General features: G+C 43.6%; 1 protein-coding gene across 2 annotated transcripts in view; it reads right to left on the reverse strand.

Moving 5' to 3' along the window:
- The window catches only part of mamdc2a (MAM domain containing 2a), a 29,404-nt gene extending 17,926 nt beyond the window's left edge, over positions 1-11,478 (reverse strand). For both annotated transcript variants that reach the window (XM_063195139.1, XM_063195140.1), the window contains exons 1-6: positions 11,127-11,478; positions 10,711-10,833; positions 5,147-5,397; positions 3,807-3,891; positions 1,845-1,982; positions 1,138-1,394 (exon numbers count right to left, since the gene is read on the reverse strand). In XM_063195139.1, the coding sequence (XP_063051209.1) occupies positions 1,138-1,394; positions 1,845-1,982; positions 3,807-3,891; positions 5,147-5,397; positions 10,711-10,833; positions 11,127-11,157 (885 nt within the window). In that variant the 5' untranslated portion in view covers positions 11,158-11,478. The remainder of the gene's footprint in view (positions 1-1,137; positions 1,395-1,844; positions 1,983-3,806; positions 3,892-5,146; positions 5,398-10,710; positions 10,834-11,126) is intronic.
- Between the last annotated feature and the right edge of the window lie 5,341 nt (positions 11,479-16,819).

Raw genomic sequence — 16,819 nt, forward strand, 5'->3', positions numbered from 1 at the left:
TGTTTCCATGAGTGAGTCTAGTTGGGTGACTAATGACCGAGCTCTCCGTGCGCCCCAGATTCTCCTGGCCACAATGGCAGGTTCTAATTATGCTCAGCAGATAAAAGGACTTCAGCGGGAGGGAGCACTCTGGAAACATTTGGCCAACTAGACAAAAGAAGAGAGTGAGCTTTTTTCTAAAGAGTGATTTATTCTTAATAAACCCTTTCCTTCCTATGTAAACGAAGAGATGTTATCGCATCTGCACATTCGACATAGTCTTTGAAAGGAGAGTCAGGTCTGAAAGTGCTGAATTGGACAAAATGTGTTTGTTTTTGTTTATGTGGACGCCTTGACCACGACCTGGAGTGCTATGTAAGCACATCTAAAATGGCCATAGGCCATGATTTTCTCTTCCCAACTTTTCTTCGCTATTCTGTCCCTTTGACATTATGCAACCTCTCACGAAATGTAGACAAAGGAGAAAGCAGAGGAGAAAGTTTTTTTTTAAAGTCCTACGTGTACAATATTCCTTTTGTCACTGCTCTCAAAAACAGGTGATTTCACAAATTAGCTGATCTCAAAGGAACAGCTGGATGACTGAATTGAATGGAACACATTTTCTGAAACCAAGCCAGCATGTCCACCTCTGACTTTAGGTCATAATTGGCTATTGGCAGCTTTTCTTCCTTGGTCCGTCTCCTTGAAATTATGTGACGTCTGATCAAAGATGGACAAAAAAAATCTTGCCATGTATTCCTTCAGTAACTGCTCTAAAAAAAACAGTTTGTCTTCATGAATTAGCGCCCCTAAATATAAGCTGAATGACAGTGGAGATTCACTTCCGGGGAAGACATAATGTACAGTAGTCACAAATATGGTAATTGCCCCTTGAAATCTACTCATCTAACCCACACAACAGTTGATGCTGTTATGCTCTCATTACCACTCGAGCATGCAAAAATGGCCAGCAAGCAGGAAATGTCTGAATCAAATGGAAAATATTAGTAACACAGCATTCTGAACCCAGGGTGTCTGCCTGACCATATAGGGCATAATTTGCCCTCCCCAGCTTTTCTTTCTTGGTTTGTCTCCTTGACGTCATATGACCTTTGACCTTTGTCATCACCATGGCACCATGCGTGACCTCTGACTGACCTCCAGCGGGTGTGGGGCCTTGATGTCGACCTGCTCCAGCTTCCAGTCTCTGGTGTCGTAGGCGTCCGGCCTCCACAGCTCCTCAAAGTGCCCCAGCTCGTCCCGGGTCAACAAGGAGAAGTAGTTCCCCCGCGCCTGGTTACGCTGGTAGTAGAACGACAGGCAGCCCGACATGGGGGTGGTCGTCATCGGCGACAGCAGTTTTGCCACTTCCTGGAACTTCTTGGCGTAGACTGAGTCCACGTACATGTAGTGTCCTAGAAAATAATAGCAAAGACAGCATCTTCAGAGAAAGAATACCGTTCTCTGGTGAGTTAGGCATATCATGCCAATTACAACCACATGTTCAAAAATCAAAGAAAGCACCCCCCCCTCAAAAAAATAGCATCTAAGGATCCTAGTGTCCTATACAAGAAACAATGTCAGCATGCTCAATCCACTTCCTGTCCTGCCCTGTTCTGTCGAGCAGAGATGCAGGAAAGAACCCCATGCACGCACGGGTGACTTACTATCACGTCAATTACATCCAGACGTTAAGAAAAAACAAAACATAAAAAGAGGCCTACTACAAAAAAAATCAACCATTGACAGAGAGAAGACAGGAAACGAAGGGGAATTCAAGTGTGCATTGTGGAGGAGGTTACTGACATCCCAGCAGATGCAGAGAAATAGAGGGCAGCACACAGCTGTGATGCACAGCACAGTACCTCTTTCATTGTGCATGGTGTGATCATCTGGCAGGTCGGATTGAGGGTCGCGAGCGAGGCTGCCTCCCACGTACCAGTTCACATTGGGATTCCACTGATTGCTGTAGCCACACAAGTGGTGCTCCTCAAAGTCACACTCTAGGAAAAACAAGCCAGCAATTAATCACTCTCCTTCAATGTCTGTCAGAGGTGTATTAACTAGACGTAACAGTAGAGGAAGGATGTCTGCACACTTGGTGCTCACAGTCGAGGACAGCAGAAGCAAGACAGACTGGGCTACTTCTCAGCAATTTGACCCAGGGATGACAGGAGCACTCAGCATCATTTTTTTCTGTTTTGGTGCACAAAGTGACTGACGTTTTGATGAGGAAGAAGGTGTGTCAACACGTCAGTCACTTTGTGCACCAAAAAAACAACAACTATTAGGCCTAAAAATTTATGCTGAGTGCTCCAGTCAGCCCTGGGACTCTAGTGGCTGTAAAGTAGTCCAGTCTGTCTTGAAGTAAAAGTACTCTTGCTGATGTAATTTCAAGCAGAGTTGAAACACCAATTATTCCCAGTTATAGGTAGATACACCGTGAAGGACTTATACTTTTACTTTACTATTACTGTACTTTATTTGGGATGCTGAGATCGCAACACTTTCTACACTTATAGCCTGCACACTACAGATCTAAGCCCGTGTATTTCCAGCAGTATTAGTCTATTAACCCATTGACACCTAAGGCACCTGTAAAAAAGTGTGCTGAATGATTGAGCCCTTATTAAGAAAAGCTGACCTCAGCCTATAAAAACCTAAATATCTCAGCTTCTGAAGCACATTAACATATGCCCTAAGTTGCATTTAAACACTAAGACCCCCATATTTCATTAGAATGTGTTCATTTATCTCAAACTAACAGAGATTTTTAGTAAAGTTGTCTCAAATCTTATGGGCCAGAATGTTGCGTAATGCAGCTCCAGGCGCCAGGGCCAATGTAACGCAACGCATGTAACGCAACGCATGTAACGCAACGCATGTAACGCAACGCAACATCAGGCATCAATGGATTAATGTTCTGGTGTCAATATTATAAGTGAGCACAAACCAATGAATCCCAAATCTAAATACATTTGAGTCACTGAATAAATTCATAATGTTTCTGGTCACTGCATAATATCAATATGGAAGGTTTTCATCAGAAAAGACATTTTAGTTAGGCTATATAAATAAAGGCTAGTAACCATTAGGGTACAGCGCACATACTGCACATCACTGTGTACTGATTTGAATGAGCTACTGCGCTGATGTTGTGTGGCAGTTACAAAATCTAATGTAAGCATGCCCTTGTTTTTTAAGACTCTCATTAATCTATTCTAGACCATGCAAGTCCAAACAATTCAGTTGTAAGCAACTGGTCTTATTCAAGCTTGAAAGATGCTTTGTTCCTTATCCAAGGAGCTCAAATGCCCAAACATCTAAAATGTCCTTCAAGGAGACATGCTTGTTGCTTACAACTAAGTTTTGCTATGCATGGCCTTGCAACAAACTTTTAGATTCTGCCACGTGGCATGGGCTTTAACGCCAACGTAATGACGTAATGATGTTGTGCATACTGACGAATATAAACCAAGCTTTCACGTGATGGATATGCCCATGGAATGTAAGCAATGGGTGCTCCAATGAAAGAAAAAAAGAAAACGTTCAAAATATTGGGCTTGCTTGAACTGGCTGGCGAGCGAGCTGGAAACAGTGGCACTCTTGGACAGTCTTGTCCAAACGTCTCCGTACCACAGGGGTGGCTAGGAGGGTATGGTAAGGTGGCATTCAGACAAGATTGTCCAAAAACACCACTATTTAAGTGAATGTGAAAATAAAATACAAGATAGAATTTTCTGTGAGCCAGCCATTCAACTAGAAATTTCAAACGTGCTCGGTAACACAACCCATAAGAAGACATCCTGAAACAATGCTGTACTGACCTATGCAGAATCCAGGTACTATGTGGATTTCAAAGATGGCCACGCTGTTGCCTGCCTCTCTGCCCGGCTGCCCTTCCATTAAGAGCTTGAAAAAAGTGTCAAAGATAAACAGAAGGAGGGAGAGGGGGGAACGAGAGAGGCACAGAGAGAAAGAGAAGGGGGATGAGCGATAAACGAGAGCAAAACAAGTTAGGTAATAGGGAAACCATGACAGCAACGCAGGCACCATTGCCCCACACAAATTAAAAAATTTAATTTAAGACTTTGTGACTGCAACATACAGTATGTCAGAATCAGTCCTAAACCACATTCATTTGATCTATTACATCATCTTTCTTCCATTCTGCCGTTGGCAAACAAAAAAAATGTGACACTGAAGAGACCACAGCGAGACCAAGGCATTTAGAGTGGTCCATAATGTGTAAATGACAGTGAAGTGGCTAGCCATTTTTAGTTCTAAGAGGTTAATTTCAACAGCTGTGGAAATAATTTATGTCTGGCTTCACTATTTGAAGTCGATGTCATAAAGAAAACTGTCCAACTTAGTCATTTTGTAGCCTCCATGTCATTGATGGAGTGGCACGCAGCGACACGCATTTCTTTTCCTTTCTTTCCTGCATAATTTGTCAGTATCATATTTTCATTCATCACTATTTACAGTATTTCAATTTTACATCCAAATTTCCTGTTTTCATAGCTGTGCTTAGCTACATCTGTTCGCCAAGGCATGAGGCCAATGCACTTCTTGTCACCATTTCACCTCATATCCTCTTTCCATGGTTATACTGTATCTGGCTGATACAACCCAATGCCTCACATCTCTGAAGTGCCACAAAAGTATTCAGCCATTTTATGCCGAATTCTTGGTCTTCATAATTACATTGGTGGAGGTCTGCACTCTCTGAGTGTATTTCTAGTTATTTTTACCTGAACTGGTTGGGATAAGTGTGGAATAAATATGCTATGTAATGTAAACTACTTATGCACCTTAAGCTGTATCTTGTATGAATCGTCTTATTCAAATTGTGTTTATGATAATGCTGATGATTATAAATACCTGAAATAGATAGCAATAGATGTATCTGCTTAATGAAATGAATGCACTGTGATTTAAAGTTTGAGCTGCATCTAGGATGTATTGTTATGTTCAATTATAAGTATTAGTAATATTGGCCCTACTGTGGCCAATAGGGCACGGCACTCCTATACCTGCCTTGGTCCTTTGCCCACCCTTGCCCATCTCTCTACCCCCACTTGCTTCCTGTCTCTCAACTCTCCTGTCACAAATAAAGACAAAAAAACCCAAAAATCTTAAAATAATATATTATTCCTATTATTACCTGAAATGGCTGGGAGGTGTTGCGCAGGTCGATGCTGGCGATGAGCCAGCTGTCGGAGGTCCTCTCGGAGGTCCAGAGGGTGTAGTCGAAGTTCTCCCCGTAGGGCCGCAGGTGCAGCTGCAGCGAGCCCTTGCCCGTGATCTGGTAGACCATGCGCAGGCAGCCCCACTCCATGGGCTCCATCTCCGGGCCCTGGAGCACGGCCTTCTCCTTTGGCCCCATCAGGGCCGCGTCAGCTGTGATGAAGCGGCCTGCGGAACAGAACGAGAAGATAGAACAAGATAAAGAACAAGATGAGGTACAGTAGGTGTTGCAGCCAAGGCCTAATGGTTAAAGAGATGGTCATCAAATTTACCACATCAGCTGTGATGAAGCGACCTGCGGAACAGGACAAGAAGATAGAACAATACTGCAATTTCTACTGTCTTCATGCTATATTTCAATGTCCTTTTAAATAGAACAAGATTGAGAGAATGTTTCTCGCAGAACATTTGTTTGTCAAGGGGTTCATCATCGGAGAGGCTGTGATGTGCAGTTATCGTGTAAAATATGTTAACTTAAAGAATTTCCGAAATGGCCTGGAGCAGAGGATCACAACAACAACAGTAAGGAAGGAGGTACACAAACAACATCCAGAACAAGAACAAGAGACACCATTCAGAAGAGTTTAGGGGCCTGTGGCACGGGAAAATGACAAAATCAAGATGGAGAACAACACAAGAGACAGATTGTGCTTCCTTCATACATGCATGTCTACATAGTGCACAATATAGTAGGCCTACTGGGCAGGCAGGGCCTGATTAATGCACAGGCTAGATATGGCTGCAGCCTAGAGGCCCCCACCTGCTAGAGCTCCAGTTGGCCAGAGGAAGAAAAAAAACTATTATTGGAGAAATGTAACAAGATGCTGTATTGATAACTTATGCATCTTTTCCACTGACGGTTTTCTGGTAGGCCTACAGCTTGACACAGCGCGACTTGACTGCAACTTTTTGCTTTTCGAATAGGCATGCCACAGCTCAATCGTGAAGCAAAAAGTGGCGGCTGAGTTGCGCTGTGTCGAGCTGTAGGCCTAGCAGAAAACTGGCAGTAGAAAAGAGGCCTTAAGGGCCGTACACACACGTCGCTGCTAGTTACTCGCTCAGCGAATGAACTCAATAGAATGTCAATGTGTCCCAGCGAGACTCGCAGGCGAGTAGGCGAGTACTGTACAAGCGATGCGATGTGGGCGGATTCCGAGTTGAAAATATTTTATCTTCGAGCGAGGCGAGTAAGCGAGTAACCAATTGGAATGCAGAGTTCGGTACTTCTCGGCTGTCCATTGGCAGTTAAAGCCGCGGGAACTTTCAGCGAACGTTCCATGAAAGAGTGGCGAGTAGGCGAGCAAGCGAAAAGCTAGCTTTGTGTGTGTACGCCGCTTTAGTCTGCCATCTCAGGTAGAGATTTCAGTCTTAGTATCTTATTTAAATTGTATTAATCTTATTAATACTGCTCTTGGTTGGAATGATGTGGCCGTCAATGTAATTTTGTTGTGAAATGTGCTTTCCATGGGGGCCTACAGCAACCTGTAGCCTAAGAGGCTCCAGGCCTTCTTAACCCAGCCCTGTGGGCAGGTATGGTATAATGCTGAGGAAATTTGTGTTTGGATCTGAGGGTTGCAGATTTGAATACCACGCTTACCAGTGAGAGGAATGTGTGTGGTCTCCCCATACCTTCATTCATGACCCTTCAGCAAGGCAACAACTAACCCCACTCTGCTCCAGGGACTGTAACCAATACCCTAACTGTAAATTGCATCTGCTAAATTTAATGTATAATGCAGAACAAGAGACATGGCTTGAGAGTTTAGTTGAGAATCGGTCCTGGACCCCAAAACTCCAAAATTAGGTCAAGAACAAGATGAACATTATGTCCTTCATGTGCCGCGGTAAAGTAGTCAGAGTGGAAAGTCGCTTTGAGTCATAATTTTTCACCCTGCGTTACAGAACAACAAGACACACTGACTTACACACAGTATAATCCGAAATCTCACCCATTCACCACATATGCGGCACTGTATGTGGTGTGTGAATTACATGATTCTGTTCACTATACTCTAATAGTATAATATGTGGTGAGCAAGCAACCATTTTCTCTAAAGCCATTATGTTCTAGTGACCAGTGTGGTGAGCATCTTTTCACTCCGTCATTTCTCATCCGGCAGAGAGGAGAAGAGAAAAAAAATCAGTGAAGTGATGCCTTGGATTCAGGTGGTAAAATCATTAAAACGAATGCCCTTTCATTCCTGAAGATGCAGGATGCCAATAAGCCAGACACTTGATAATCATCTGCAGAGAGATACATTGATGATGTCTGTCTTTGTGTGGAGAAGCAGGTGTGAGAGCTTGGTCTCTCCTCAACAGTTGTGCTTTCGACAGTGAGTGCACATGGTGGTGGAGAAAATGAATCAACTGGTGCCGTAGCCTGTGGTCATGAATACACATACACACGTGCACAGACACACACACACACACACACACACACACACACACACACACACACACACACAGTTGAGTCTCACATCTTGGAAACCAGTGTGTGGACGAGGACCGCATGGAAATTCTCTCCTGCTGAGAGACAGCTCACAACAGCAATAACAGATTCCAGGTTGACGCCAAGTCAAAAATTATCCCACAAGGAGCGAGTCGGATAAATCAGCGTTATCAGCTCGTAGGTGAAGTCTTTTTGTGAGTCTCTGTTAGTCTCTATCAAACGCTCGACTCGACTTTCCAAATATAAACACAGTGCTCTCTCTGTATTGTTATTTCTAGTGTTAACTTTTACAGCCTTGTAACGGGCCGAGCAGCGCAGATGTCCAAAAGATAAGAAAAAAAAACACAATGTGATCCAAGCATCCCTGGAATACCCTTGTTTCTCTCTTTCTCTTTCCCTATCTCTGACCTGCATTTCAAAGTCTCCACTCTTCTCAGTGTGCGCGCCCCCAAGAAATTGCCCAAACCCCACCATTAGTGCCATTAGCCTCCAATAAAAACAAACCAGTAGCATGGTTACAATACGGAAAGTATGACCAGTGTACCTCATGTCCCAGTAGGTACTGTGGATGCAGACGAACATACGCAGATGCCGGTAATGCCATCAGCACATGGTTTGGGTTATCTTTTCACAGACTTATCATCTACTTTATTAACACAGATTCACCAGCGTGCACTTGCCAGGTACATGAACTAGAGAAACTACTGTGTACCCTGCAGGGAAGCAGGCAGAGGTAGACAAACAGGTCCATTATCCTGGGTCCAAGGGAGTCTGAGGGCTGAGAATTGGGTCCCCATTTTACATTGTATGTATCGAAGGGGGGTCCCTTTCAGATGGCTTTGTCGCGGGCGCTGCCAAATCTGCCAGCAGTCCTGCAGCTCTGTCACCTTTTTCTGAAAGCATTGGCATTGCACAGACACAGTGTTGCCAGATTGGGCGGTTACCCGCCCCAATTGGGCTGCTTGGGATGGCCATCTGCGGGTAAAAATGGGAAACATTGGCCATTTGGTGTTTTTTTCTGCAGTTTTATGCCCATAGAAATCAATGGCATTTTTTGAAATTGAGATAAGCGAATGTTGGCGTTTTTTGAGAACCTATTGGGCGGGATTTGATCAGACACATCTGGCAACACTGCATGGACACCTATAGCCCCCTCTGACCCCATCCAAGCTAGAAGATATTTTATGGCCGTGCACTCGCTGCTACTGTAGCAGTTTGAAGTCACAGCATGCATTGCAGGCTCCTTTGCTCCCACGTCTGTGTACTGTACTTCAGTGCTCGCTCTGCCCAAGAGTGAGAACACCGGCCTGTTGAAACAACTGGTTCTGCTCCAGGAAACGCTTACAAATCATTTTTTCTGCCAGATGTTGGAAAAGCCTTGATGAGGAGCCGGCCGGCTGTGAGGGAGCAGCTATTTAACCCCTGCTGCTGCATCCTTCTCGCTGTGCTTTGAAGAAACAAGACACTCTCAAGTCTCAAGTGTACATGGCCATGCTGTAATACTGACCAATTTAACCCTGCATCCTCTCTCTCTCTCTCTCTCTCTCTCTCTCTCCTCATCTCTCTCTTTTTGAAGAAGTGATACAGAGACACTCTCGTTACTCCATAGTCAGCATCTGGGTCACTTTACATCATGCTGTGTGTATGGCCTTTACATTTACGTGTGGACATGCGTTCAGTCTTTGTAGGCCATGTCCCAAGAGTGGTGCTGTCTGCCGCAGAGTTGACAACTCAGATGAGAGGAGAGGAGAGGAGAGGAGAGGAGAGGAGAGGAGAGGAGAGGAGAGGAGAGGAGAGGAGAAGAGCGGAGAGGAGAGGAGAGGAGAGGAGAGCAACTCCTGCTCTGTGATGAAAAAGGAGTAGCCTTCGGGAACATCATCCCAGTTTCCAGTGGCAGGCAAAGTTTTCACGTCGTCCAGGCAACCAAACAGTAAACATAGACATGACCCAGTCCCAGTCGTGGTTTTTATGGTTCTATTTATCGACCCATAGGGGAAGCACGCTGTGGCCACTGAACTGACTAAGGTTGTGTCGGGGCATGCGGTCTTGGCAGCATTACGCGCGACAAAAGGGAGGCTAACCTATATTACCAGGTTTCTGGGTTTTTTTCCTAGCTTGTTCAAGGACTCTCGACCTTGTTTCTAAACAAGGAAACAGAATTCCAGTGATCTCAAACTTTTAGCCATCCAGCATCACACTAACTCCTATAATAAAATGTGAGGGGGAAATTGGAGATATGGCGGCTGACCAAGAACTCCATGACAACCACCACAGCTTTATTTTTGGCTGTGTGAAACATAAATATCAAAGGCAGGTTGTAACACTGAAGCCTGTTTTCGGATGTGTCTCATAAATAAACTTAAATACTTGGTTCTCATCTTGGATGCTCTCAGTCAGAAAGAAGAACCACCTTGCAGAGTTCAATAGTAAATCCATGTTGCCAATGCATAGACTGAAACTCACTGAAACTCATAGATGCCTGCATCATGCATGCCAAAATCAGATGAATGCTGGAGGAACACTTTTGCTGAGCAACTTGGCAAAATCAACAATGACAGCTGGCAGACAGACATACAAGCAAAATCAATCTGTGGACTGGGACTGCAGTCGATGTATGTGCATGAATGCAGACAGTTATACACAGAGTGTTCAGGCCTATAGGTTATTAGGCTACTGCAGCATTCCTGTTAATGGCATAATGTTTTGGAAAGAGGATATTAATGCGAGCAAGGCTTATCAGCGGTGTTCATTTCAGGAATTTGGTACTTTGCTGTTGTTTATGTTTGTTTGTTATTTATCCCATCTTCCTTGGAGTCGACAGTCAATCTCATGACACAGTGCTGCACTAGCATATCCCCTCAACTATATGGACCCTGTTCTATTGTGTGCAGCCCTGGAACCGAATGAATGGACGGTGAATAAATGAACAACGGGGAAGGAGATAAAGTAAAAGAGCAACAATGTCACTGATTTAGTGATTCTAAGTAGCCATAGCAAAACGATAATAAAAACGTGTTGTTTTTTTACTACACCTTCTTCGTTGACAGTCCATGTGGCATGTTTGGGATCCGATGTGTATCCACAAGTGCTGAACTCGAAGCTACAGGACCCAGGCAGGAGAAGCGGCTGCTGTTGAGCTTTGACCAACGTTAGAACTGCAGGGGGAATGTGTAGAAATAACAAATAAGGAATATGCGTAATGCAACGGCTTAATCCATTCTAACAGTGAACCATTCCACGGCCATTCGGTTCCAGTTGAATGAAAGGACACTTTATTCTGCGCTGCGGACGGTTGCATTCGGTGCACTCCAAAAAAGGAGACGCGCGCGCGGGGCTACGGTATAATTAAAAGTTGTCGAAGATTTGAGAGAAAACAGACATCACTCCGAAGTGTATAGTCTGCATCCTGACACCTCTCGAATGGTGCGCAAACAAATTGAAGACTTACCAAGAAACGGTAGGAGCTGACGAGCGAACATGGCCAAGCTTTTGAAAACCCCTCAACTACGATGAAGGCATGTACCACTAGACGGCTGCTCCAACGTCGCGGGTAGCTGCTATGTGTCTGGACACCAATTCGCAACGAGAGGATGTGTGCTGTGATGTCCTGTTACTCTACATGGTGTAATCCGACGTGACTCCCAAACGCGCTTCTAGGATGAGGAATGGAAAGGAGGAAGGAGGGAGGATGCTTTGACAGCAAATTCGTAACAGGTTTCAATGACCAATTTACCACAAAGGAGGCAAGTCCGACTATCTGCGCGTTAGTCACACCAACCACCTGGTCCCTTGGCTGGCTGTATGTAACACACATGTTATAACACAACAATAACGCTTACCCAGCTTCTACAACAAACTGTCTAAACGCATAACTTGGAACATGCGCCAGAAATGCTGACGAGCAAGTGGAGCCAACGGTTTGGAGAGCGGACTAGAACGAGTGACTTCAGAGCCAAATACAGTCCTTGCTACTACTAAAACTATGCTTTATTTGGGTTATGCGGACGTTTTCGCAATGATGAAGTGTTTGTTGGCTGCCTGGTTAGATAGAGTAGAGGAGGGATCATCGGGTCATGGTGACTTGTCTTATTGTGAGATAAACCTCAAACTCCTCCATGAGCCAGAGAGGAGCTAGTCCTCGGGGGAAAACAATTTAGCAAAACACTGCTCTTTTATGCAGGATTGCTGTGTCCAAAACACTGTATAGTGCAAAAGGCCAGTATTTTGCAGTTTGTAATATAGTTTTTGTTGTGTTCAAAACACTGCGTGATACTGTTGAACAGTTTTGATGCAAGGATTTTAACTAAATAAATAAGTGTGTGTGTGTGTGTGTGTGTGTGTGTGTGTGTGTGTGTGTGTGTGTGTGTGTGTGTGTGTGTGTGTGTGTGTGTGTGTGCGTGTGTGTCTGTGTCTGTGTCTCTGTGTGTGTGTGTGTGTGTGTGTGTGTGTGTGTGTGTGTGTGTGTGTGTGTGTGTGTGTGTGTGTATCCCTGCAGGCATTCCCTAGGGCTTGTTCACCCTCACCCTCTAACACACACACACACACACACACACACACACACACACACACACACACACACACACACACACACACACACACACACACACACACACACACACACACACACACACACACTCACACACACACATTCACACACACACCATTAACAGCAAGGATGCACAAGACAAGGATCAGCATGCAAAGATGCTGAGATGGAAGTTCATTTCCTTTCTATTGCCCGACCCCAAAGTGCTACAATAAATATCGGCTTATGTGTCCATGTGTGCAGGCTGTCAGTGTGCGTGTTATCCCAATGTGTATATTTTGATGCCCATCTCTGCTTGGATGAGAGTGTGGTATTGTGCTTGCAGTGCACAAGCCGTGCTGTCGTAGCCACTTGCGACCGTCAGCTTCACTAAAATAACTATTTGCATGAGCTCATGGAACAAAAGGGATAAGGGCACTTGATTTTTTATTACAGTGTAAACTGAACTGAGCTCTCTAATGGGGCGGGAACACCAGAATGAGCTATGTGGCAGGATGAGTTTATAGGTCTTTATGAACTGAAGTCAACTTCTTTTGGAAAGCATCAGGGTGCCAGTTCTGGGAGCGTGTCACACAGCCCATTGGTCCCACATCACTAAGACTTTTACTGTAACATTATTTTTTAGGCCCATTGGTCCCACGGCCCATTGATCCCACAGCTTATACCTGTTGACCCATATTCCCATTTCTAAGAATTTATTCAATTTAGACCCTATGTCCCATGGTGGGGAGAAAGATATGTTCTCTTAGTTTACTCGGAAATGTGGGAACATGAGTTGTGGAAAATAGGACCTATATTTGAATAATTTCTTAAAAATGTGGGAACATGGAGCAGCAAGAATAAGCTGTGGGTCCAATGGGCTGTGGGAACATAGAGCTGACCCCGCCAATTCTTTCACATGAGCTAGTCCAGCCTGGGTGAGTTGGCATAGAGCTTCAAAGTCCAACTCAATAGTGAGGATGGGGATGGCGACTTGTGACTGGAGATGGATTTGTTCTCAGAACACTTGACATTTTTAAAATGGTTCCAGCTATGGACGTTCCCAAACCATCCCATTGTCTAGTTACACTTTTTCAAGTCAAACTTTGCTTAAATTTTTTTCCTTGCTGCCACTGAATAAATTGTGATGATACTAAAGAGTATTGTTAAAGAGGTGGAAAAAAACTAAAGTAAAACTTTTGCCCCAGCCAACTCAATCAACCAGCTGATCCTAATCACCACACCCATTAAGCCAGGTTAATCAGCTGATTAGTGCAATCATCTGTGTTGAGAGCAGGCAGAATGAAAATCAAAGCATGCAGGACCTTTACTCTGTCAGTCCAGTTTTTTCCATCTCTGATCTGTTCTTGTAAACAATTCAGGTTCTTGAAGGTCTTTGGCGAATGTTCTGTTCAATTTCCTTGGAATGGAATTTCTCAACATTCTCTGATTCTCTTATTCACGTTTATACATTTTTACTCCTGGTGGCATTGCACAGGACACTGATACAACTGTGTTGTGTTGTGTTGTGTTGTGTTGTGTTGTGTTGTGTTGTGTTGTGTTGTGTTGTGTTGTGTTGTGTTGTCTTGTTTTGTGTTGTGTTGTGTTGTGTTGTCTTGTTTTGTGTTGTGTTGTGTTGTGTTGTGTCTGTGTTTGTGTTTGTGTTTGTGCTGTCTTGTCTTGTGTGGTGCTACAGCATGTGATGAATACTGGAAGAGTCTGTGTTGGAAGGTTAGCTGACTGTGTAGCCTAATGGCTTCACACAGTATAGACAGGTGCGTAACCGGAGGGATGTTCTCCATGCTTCCAGGCACGTTTTTCAACATGGAACACGTTTGAACAGCAGTTATTTGCAAAACAAGATGTTTTAACAATGTTTTACTCTGCTACTGCATCCCATAATGCTAACACTGTAGTATGTGCGTGTGTGTTTTAAAAGGGGACTTTAAATGCTTTTTGCTGACCCTTCAACCCCCCCACTCCGTTTTATAGGGTGCTGTGTTTTGGTTAAAGTGGTGGTATGGGTGAGACAAAGCATATGTCTAAGGGGTATGACGTTCCCACAGGATCCTCTCATCTCGGTTGTCTAGAAATGCCCCACTGCAATCCTATACTGTAGTGAGCTTCCTTTCATCCAAGGTCATGCACACATTCTTATTGCGTACAAAATTCCTTGACAAGGAGGATCTCAGTTGAGTTTGCATGTATGGTACAGCACGCCTGTTTTCAGATGTACCAATACAAATGTAGCTTTTAATCTAGTGGATGCTACAAATCATTTCACATTTAGCAAACTGACCAACAGCATATTCGTCTGCTTTTATATTTGGATGTCATGACTATTGGCTTCAATATCTTACCCCAGTGCTGGACCAGACTTATTTGTTTTTATTCTGCCTTTGGAAAAATCTCTGCTTAGCATGAATTATTTTGACTTCACTAAACCATTTCCTAATGTAATTTTCAAAAATTCACACTGACCCAAAAGACCTTAGGCAGTACATAATTTGGCCTGCCCCATCTTACAAAAACCCCTCCCACGGTCACGAATGGGATTCCTGTGGATAACTCTTCAAAGAGTGAAATATCGTCCTCTGTAACTCTTGAGGTAAAGACTTAACTAGAACACTTCTGTAAGTAATAATGTGTTTGATATACTACAGTCCCATTTTCCTTGAATGTTCTCACAATTTGTCCAACACTTTGTCTCATCAAGTCAATGAGTCAAGCAAGCAAACATCTGCACAATACTGAAACTTACCATCAGGCATCAGGCTGAATAGAGTAGTTAATACAGCATTTCTAGGAATATGACTCATCACAAAATCATTCTCACATTGACATTTATATGAAAATCATTTCTAAAAAGAGAAAATAGTGAGAAATTGCAGATATAATTTTGCACGAGTACATATGCTGAAGACAAAAACAAGCGCTTGAACAATAATGGGACAAAACAGCATCACTAGAGGCTGACGCGATGGTTTTGGTTGAGCAGGGGGAAGGCCTCATTCTGTATGGGTTAAGCTTCTTGTATGGCTTTGGGGACACATACTAGCACATATTTTCATTTGGGCTTTTCTGGTTGGTTGCTGCAAAGGGTGCGAGAAAAAAAAAGTCTTCCCCTAATGGACCACTCTTTGGTCGCCAGCCTGTGCGGCCCCTCATCTTTAAATGTAAACATGTCAGGGAGGGTTGTGTGTGCGTCTGTGCGTGTGTGCATGTGTGTGTGTGTGTGTGTTAGCGCATTCGTGTGTACGTGCGTGCATGCGTGTGTGTGTGTGTGTGTGTGTGCATGTGTGTGTGTTTGTGTGGGCAAAGCAAAGTGGGGCTGGCGCTAAGACACGTGTTGTTGTGATGGTTCTGAAGTGCTGGGTGTCCCCACCAGGCACCAAGCTCTCACTGGCTACCCAGACAGGGATTTTCACATCGGGTGAGAGTGGGGAATGCTACACAGGGCCGCTGACAGCTTTGGCCGGGCCCAGGACATAGTCATTTGAAAGGGCCGCCTGTGCTTGCAATATAATGAAGATGTAATGCAATGTAATGAAGACCCAGTTCTCTGCCCGAAAGGACAAATCAATTATCTATCTATCTATCTATCTATCTATCTATCTATCTATCTATCTATCTATCTATCTATCTATCTATCTATCTATCTATCTATCTATCTATCTATCTATCTATCTATCTATCTATCTATCTATCTATCTAGCTATCTATCTATCTATCTATTTATCTATCTATCTATCTATCTATCTATCTATCTATCTATCTATCTATCGATCTATCTATCTATCTATCTATCTATCTATCTATCTATCTATCTAGAGTTATCTATGTGAATTCAGGTAAATTGGGCCACTATAGGCCATTCGCTTATATGCAAAAAAGTGGCCCAATTTACCTGAATTCACCATATCTATCTATCTATCTATCTATCTATCTATCTATCTATCTATCTATCTATCTATCTATCTATCTATCTATCTATCTATCTATCTATCTATCTATCTATCTATCTATCTATCTATCTATATATCCAGAGCAAATGAGTCTCCTCAATACTGGCTGTGTCTGTGCATCGAGAGGAATACCTTACAAGAGCTCCAGGCAAACCCTGTTCTATGGATGGAAAATAGAGGCGCCCCCCCAATCCCCCAAAATGTTCTCCCAAAGGGTACTTCTCCATTCATGCTGAGCTTCACGATTTTTGTGTCTCTGTGCGGTGTTTGAACCCATTTAATTTTCCAGCGTGTACGTAAAAGTATAACAGCTATTTTATATCACCAGACTTTCCACAGCCACACAGAGACACAGAAACAACCACTGCGGTAAGGTTTCCCTGCAATACAATACTTTGAAAACGAAAGTGAACGATAGGAACGCAACACTTAAAAAACATCTGCCAAGGAAATACAACCAGTTGTTTAGAAGAAGTCATATCTGAAATGGCTCATTGTTTTGTTGATTCAACACAGTGGCAACATTTCTCTTCCTGTTCCCGTCTTTGGTTGAAATCAGGATCGGTTATTGCTCATAAAATGTTCTGTTGTATCTTTTTTATAATTTATAATTTGTTATTTGATGTAGTGCCTGCTGTGGGGATCTGTGGT

The sequence above is a fragment of the Engraulis encrasicolus genome, chromosome 3, assembly GCF_034702125.1.
Source record: "Engraulis encrasicolus isolate BLACKSEA-1 chromosome 3, IST_EnEncr_1.0, whole genome shotgun sequence".
In the NCBI taxonomy this organism is placed as follows: domain Eukaryota; kingdom Metazoa; phylum Chordata; class Actinopteri; order Clupeiformes; family Engraulidae; genus Engraulis; species Engraulis encrasicolus.